Here is a 7,382-nt window from a genome sequence, read left to right as displayed (position 1 = left end):
ACAAGGCACACCTGAGAGAGCCGGCCAGTGGAGCGTCATGGGCGGATATAAAAGGAGAAGGAAGATGTGAAGTCGAGGAAGTAACTTAGGTGAAACCATTCAAGACGGTGAGAGATTGTGAGACTACTTAGCAACCGACCCTGGAACGGAAGACTACCCCAACTGGATTGCCCCCGGCTACTGACCCCTGCTTGGAGGAGAACGACGCCCCTGCCCAATCCCTGGACCGTACGAGAATTGCGCCTTGTGTATCAGACCCCGGAACTGCACCTAGACCCTTCTCTTGCTTAACGGACTTGTATTGGCTGTGTGGCTGCTGTGTCGTTACCAATACCCCAGTAAAGTATTTGATTGCCACGTCTTTAAGTCTCCGTGTCTTTATAAGTATTGCATATTGTCCAGTAACACCCCTGACCACCCCGGGGGCTGTTACATTGGTGGAGAATGTGGGCATTCTAACCGGCTTCTGGACAATATCTAATATTTATATTACGCGTCGTATCGACATCAAAATGTCCGCGCCCAACCCTGTGCAGGAGCTTCTCGCAGGTCTCATAGCCAGCAATGCGGAGACTCAGAGGAGGCACGAAGAGGCAATGCAGATGCAAGTACAAATGCTGCAACTTCAACAGCAAACACAACACCAACACCACCAGCAAATGGAAAAATATATGGATTTGCAAACCAACCAACAGGAAGTGAAACGACTGGAGCGAGTGAATCCCTCGCGCTTCCTGGTTAAACAAACAGCCAGTGACGAAGTGGAAGCTTTCCTTCTGACTTTCGAAATCACTGCAAAACGTGAACAATGGCCCGAGGAACGGTGGGCAGACTTGATCGCTCCTTTTTTGACGGGCACCGCGCAACGGGCTTACCAAGACCTAGCCAATATTTCACCCGTCACCTACGCAGCACTGAAGGAGGAAGTGCTTCAGCGTAGCGGGGTGACTCTTCTGACAAAAGCGCAGCGATTTCATGAGTGGAATTATGATGCCACCCTCTCTCCAAGAGCGCAACTGTATGATATCACGCGGATCACTACCGCCTGGCTGATGTCGGAGCCCCTCTCATTTTCCCCCCTTGATCGGGTAATCATGGATAAGTTACTGAGGTCATTACCGTTTGAAGCAAAAAAATTGGCAGGACAAAAAAATCCCCGCAGTCTCGAGGAACTGACTGAGGTAATGGAGGGCTGGCAAGCGGCGCAGGCTCTGGTGCGTGGGGGAAGACCGCCCAAGATGGAAATATCCACCCGGCCCCGACTGTTGAAACATGGAGATTCCCCACGAGAGCCGGCCATGAGGACCCCTCCCGTGGAAACCCCCCAGCGCAGATCCCTGTTAACCCCCGACACCCGCAGGTGTTATGACTGTGGTGAGATGGGACATATTGCCTGGAACTGCCCACAGCGGGGGGACGCCCCCATGCCCACAGCTAGCGAGACTAGTCACCCCTGTGGACTACTGACCACCTGTTGGGCCCAACAGGGCGATTCGGCCCCACTCACCCCAGTACGAGCGAACGGGCATGACGCGGCCGCCCTGGTCGACTCCGGCAGCGCCGTCACCCTCGTCCGCCCCGACTTCGTCGAGCTACCCTACCTGAAAAGTACAGTATCAGTCACCTGTATTCACGGGGAGACCAGAGACTACCCCACCGCGATCCTAGAGCTTCACACCACCCAGGGGAAGAGCACCGGACCGGCAGGGGTGGTACCCGACCTACCGGTGGACCTCCTGATCGGAAGGGACTCCACTGTCTTCCCGGGGCTATGGAGAGGCCTGGCCAACGGGAAGAAAGCCCCACCACGAAAACCACACCGCACGCCAGGAAAGTTGTGTGGGTTTCAGGGGGCCGACCCCCTGAGCTCCACGTCCCCCCTCTCAGAAGGCGCCGCCAGCGCCGCCGTCCGGGCCGCGGAAGCCGCCATTCGTCCAGCCAGGGAGGAGGACCCTCTTCCAGCCCCCGAAGAAAGGGATCCAAGCCAGGCCAGTGAGGACGCCTGGGCTGATTTGTTCCCACTAAACCCCGAGGACCAACCCCTGCCTGCCCCTCTAGCGGGACGCTTCGGGACCGCCCAGCTGGAGGACGCCAACCTCCAAAATGCCCTGCGACAGGTGTCCGTGGTGGACGGCAAACCCATGGATGGGGTAAGACAAATAATTTACCCTCACTTTGCCATTAAAGCTAATTTGTTGTATCAAGTGGTAATGAAGGACGGGGCACCCCTTGAGTTGTTATTGGTGCCCCGCCCTTTTGTGTCGGTGGTGCTCCAGATGGCCCACACCCACCTGTTGGGGGCCCACCTGGGGGTGGAGAAAACCCTGGAAAGAATCAAGGCCCGGTTTTACTGGCCCGGGGTGAAAAAAACGGTGGAGGACTACTGCCGGAGCTGTCCTGACTGCCAGCGGGTCGCCCCCCAGCCGCACCATCGCAATCCGCTGATCCCCTTACCCATTATTTCAATTCCCTTCAGTAGGATTGCGATGGATTTGGTGGGACCCCTCCCAAGGTCCAGTAAGGGATTCCAGTACATCTTGGTGGTGCTGGATTACGCCACTCGCTACCCAGAGGCCATTCCCCTTCGGACCATGGCCACCAAAGGTATTGCCAGGGAATTAATGATGTTATTTTCTCGTGTAGGCATCCCGGACGAGATCTTGACTGATCAGGGGACCCCCTTCATGTCAAGAATCATGAGGGACCTGTGCGGGCTAATGAAGGTAAACCAGTTAAGAACGTCGGTATACCACCCGCAGACAGACGGCCTAGTAGAGAGGTTTAATCAGACCCTGAAACGGATGCTCCGGAAAGCCATGGAGGCAGACGGACGTAATTGGGATCAGCTGCTCCCTTTCCTCATGTTCTCCATTCGTGAGGTTCCCCAGGCCTCCACGGGATTTTCCCCCTTCGAGCTGTTGTACGGAAGACGGCCCCGGGGACTCCTCGACCTGGCCAAAGAGGCCTGGGAACACCAGCCATCACCCCACCGTACGCTGGTGGAACACGTGGAAGAGGTAAGAGAGAGAATGGCAACAATTTGGCCGATGGTTCGAGAACACATGGCCGAGGCCCAGACTGCCCAAGCCCGGGTCTACAATAGGGGAACCCAGCCCAGAGAATTTAGCCCGGGGGACCGAGTCCTGGTATTAGTCCCCACATCTGAGTGCAAATTCCTGGCTCGGTGGAATGGACCCTATGAAATAATGGAAAAAATAGGAGAAGTGAACTACAGGGTAAGACAACCAGGGCGACGACATCCAACAAAGGTGTATCACATTAACCTGCTAAAAAAATGGGTGGCCCGTGAGGCCCTATTTTCCCTCTCTCTCTCTTCCCCTCCCACCACAGGAAAGACGGAGGCAGTAGAGGTCCCCATGGGAGAGCAGCTGACCCCCAGCCAAAAGCAAGACATCCGCGAGCTAGTGGACAGATTCCGGGACGTCTTCTCCCCAGAGCCGGGGTACACCGACCTCATCCACCATCACATACATACCGAACCTGGGAAGAAGGTACGTCTCAGGCCGTATCGGGTGCCAGAAGCCAGGAGGACCGCCATTGAGACAGAGGTACGCAAAATGTTGCAGGCGGACATAATCGAGCCCTCCAGAAGCGATTGGTGTAGCCCCATCGTCCTCGTCCCCAAACCTGACGGCTCAGTCAGGTTCTGCAATGACTTCCGCCAGCTCAACCAGATCTCCAAATTCGACGCCTACCCGATGCCACGAGTGGACGAGATGATCGAACGGGTAGGGAGTGCCAGATTCATTACCACCCTGGACCTCACGAAGGGCTACTGGCAAGTGGCCTTGGCCCCCGAGGCCAGAGAGAAGACAGCCTTCGCCACCCCCGAGGGGCTGTACCAGTACAAACGGCTCCCCTTCGGTCTACACGGGGCCCCACCTACCTACCAGAGGCTGATGGACCAAGTCCTTCGGCCCCACCGAGAGTATGCCGCGGCGTACCTAGACGACATCGTCGTACATGGGGAGGAGTGGGGGACCCACCTGCGTCGGGTCGACGCCGTGCTCCGAGCCCTGAGGGGAGCGGGGCTAACAGCTAACCCCAAAAAGTGTCGCCTCGGCCTCCGAGATGCGGATTACCTGGGGTACACCATTGGGCGAGGTTGCGTCAAGCCCCAGGTAGGGAAGGTCGAGGCGATCCGGGAATGGCCCCGCCCCCTCACCAAGAAACAAGTAAGGGCATTTATTGGACTGGCGAGCTATTACAGGCGATTTGTCCCCCACTTTTCCTCCCTTGCAGCTCCCCTGACGGACCTAACAGGAAACCGGCTGCCAGAGCGGATCCAGTGGACAGCAGAGACAGAGGAGGCCTTCGAGAACCTCAAGAGGGTGCTGTGTTCAGAACCAGTGTTGGTGACCCCGGACTTTGAGAAACCGTTGGTGGTCCAGACCGACGCATCAGAGACCGGGGTAGGCGCCGTCCTGGCCCAAGTACAAAATGGTGAGGAACACCCGATAACATACATCAGCAGAAAACTCTTGCCCAGGGAACAGAAATATTCCACAGTGGAAAAAGAATGCCTAGCCATCAAGTGGGCCCTGGGCGAGCTCAAATATTACTTATTGGGACGAAAGTTCACTCTGGTCACCGACCATGCCCCATTGGTATGGATGTCGAGAAATAAAGAAAATAACGCCCGGGTCACCCGCTGGTTTCTGTCTCTGCAGCCCTATGCCTTCTCTGTCGTCCACAGATCCGGTGCCGCTCACGGAAACGCCGATGCCTTGTCCCGCAGGGACGCCTGGTGTTCCTGGAGCAGTCCTCCCCCCAGGTCAGATTTAAGGGGGGGGGTGTGTGGCAGCCGGGGTGGGCGAGCCCAGGGAGTAGTGATGGCAGGAAGATACTACAGACTACCAGAGAGAAATGGATTGCACTTTGCACACGCTCCCTTAGTGCCAGCAGGCAATCAGCGCAACAAGGCACACCTGAGAGAGCCGGCCAGTGGAGCGTCATGGGCGGATATAAAAGGAGAAGGAAGATGTGAAGTCGAGGAAGTAACTTAGGTGAAACCATTCAAGACGGTGAGAGATTGTGAGACTACTTAGCAACCGACCCTGGAACGGAAGACTACCCCAACTGGATTGCCCCCGGCTACTGACCCCTGCTTGGAGGAGAACGACGCCCCTGCCCAATCCCTGGACCGTACGAGAATTGCGCCTTGTGTATCAGACCCCGGAACTGCACCTAGACCCTTCTCTTGCTTAACGGACTTGTATTGGCTGTGTGGCTGCTGTGTCGTTACCAATACCCCAGTAAAGTATTTGATTGCCACGTCTTTAAGTCTCCGTGTCTTTATAAGTATTGCATATTGTCCAGTAACACCCCTGACCACCCCGGGGGCTGTTACACAGGGTACCACAGTGCTTCATATACAGAATTGAAATAAATGAGATAACGCAAGTTTAGGAAATAAGGCCCCCAGAGACACCGGCACTAAAGGCACAAGATCAGGGCCTTATATCAATCATGCCTCTGTCCTCTGTATTCAAAGCGGTTGGTAACCCTGTCCCCCGGTGTCCCGTTGTCCTTCAGAGAGCACAGTGTCGCCTCGTCCCCCTCTGCCCTTCCGAAGTGTGCTCGTCCTCAAAGTGCACAGGAAAGTTCTCTTATATTTCAGTGCAAATCATCTGAAAGCTCCATCCGCCTCCACTGTCTCATGGAACTTCAGTGGACATCTACGTGCAAATGAAAAGCAGGCAATTTATAATCCCATATACAGGCCGATCAGTTTCTTCACACAGCAGTGTTTTATGGTTAATCACGGTTTATCACCAACCTTGTGGGATGTGTTAGCGTTTTACGGCTGATCGGGATTTATACATGCATACATGTCCATCATTATGACTGTGTGTGTATATCAGGCGAGAGGGGGGGGGGGGGGGGGGGTTACTGCTATCGACCACATACTGCTGCCGTCCTCACTGTTTCATAAACCTCTGGGTCATATGCTTTTATGTATATTCATAATGTCTGCCTACTGTGTGTGTGTGTGTGTGTGTACTTTCAGGAAAGGCACGGTGGTAAAAACAACAGTGCTGGTGTTTATTGCCGGCTCACTTATGGGCTTCAGCAGGATTTGTGGGTCACCCGAGATGGTCATCGTTGGCCGCTTCATCACAGGGATTCACTCAGGTACACAAACACACCCCCACACACACATTCACATACGCCTCTGTATTGATACACCTCTGTCTCAACCGCTAGTTTCAAGTCTTCTTCAATACAGCATTATGTTCATTTCGTAAATTATGGTCCTTTTAGTATCAAACAGACAATAAAGCAGGGTATGCTTTATTGATCGGTATCATGGCACCGAGGGCAACTGCCCGTGCATCGTTATTTGACATCCCAGGAGTGAGACCAGCAAGTAAAAGTAACTGACTACCGTTTACATTGAGTTCGCAGGACCGCATCCAACAATCCCATTTTTGTTTTGTTATTTGGTAACGTTCAGGCATCTATCTACATGCTTTGTTTGAGTGTCCACATACTTTTGTCCATGTAGTATCGGCCCCTCTCTTGGCTCTATTTGCTCAGATACTCCATTTTTGTATACACAACAATCATACTATGAAGTCTTTATAGAACATGTATTATTAATCAGTGCGTTGCTACATAGATCTTCTTCTCTGCTATATATTACACTGCAGGCATCTCTCTAAGTGTTGTCCCAATGTACCTGGGTGAGATAGCGCCTAAGAACCTGCGAGGCTTCCTGGGTCTTGTGCCGAGTGTCTTCATTGGAACCGGAGTCTTCACTGCCCAAATCCTAGGCCTACATGAGCTTTTGGGAAAGGTAGTCAAATGGCTTTGCAACATTATTGTGCCTGACAAAGCACATCTTGGATGGATTAAAGTTGACTTGAGATGGCCTGAAATGGCCACCATTCATTAGAAATGTATCAAGTGTTTCTCGTAAACAACCGATGGGGTGTTTACCTGTACAATAAATGCATAAAAATAAAAAAAACCACCATATCCATCATATCACTTTTGTGTCACTGACTGGTAGACGTTGTCCTAACATTATCAGTGCTGATGAGCGTTTCAGCATGTGTGTAAGTATGACTGCGTTGTATAACTTTTACAGGAGGAACACTGGCCCCTCTTTCTTTCAGTGGTGGTGGTGCCCACCTTCATCCAGTTGATGCTGTTACCATGGTTCCCGGAAAGCCCCAGGTACCTGCTGATGGAGAAGCACAACGTCCATGCCACCATCACAGGTCAGTGTTGTGGCACCGCTGCACATCAAGGAGGCGCGTTACAGAAAGAAACCGCTACATTTTGCCAACATTTTCGCATGAAAACCAAGCAAATTACAATAATTGTGCGTAACTGGCCCAGTAAAATGTTCAGTC

General features: G+C 53.3%; 1 protein-coding gene across 1 annotated transcript in view; it reads left to right on the top strand.

Moving 5' to 3' along the window:
* Positions 1 to 7,382, top strand: part of slc2a15a (solute carrier family 2 member 15a) — a 56,288-nt gene that overhangs the window by 32,637 nt on the left and 16,269 nt on the right. Inside the window, exons 4-6 of the mRNA XM_079280597.1 lie at positions 6,032 to 6,156; positions 6,675 to 6,820; positions 7,115 to 7,247. Of these exons, the coding sequence (XP_079136723.1) occupies positions 6,032 to 6,156; positions 6,675 to 6,820; positions 7,115 to 7,247 (404 nt within the window). The remainder of the gene's footprint in view (positions 1 to 6,031; positions 6,157 to 6,674; positions 6,821 to 7,114; positions 7,248 to 7,382) is intronic.

This window comes from Melanostigma gelatinosum (genome assembly GCF_949748355.1).
Source record: "Melanostigma gelatinosum genome assembly, chromosome: 12".
NCBI classification, from domain to species: domain Eukaryota; kingdom Metazoa; phylum Chordata; class Actinopteri; order Perciformes; family Zoarcidae; genus Melanostigma; species Melanostigma gelatinosum.
This window is presented reverse-complemented; position numbering and strand designations above follow the sequence as displayed.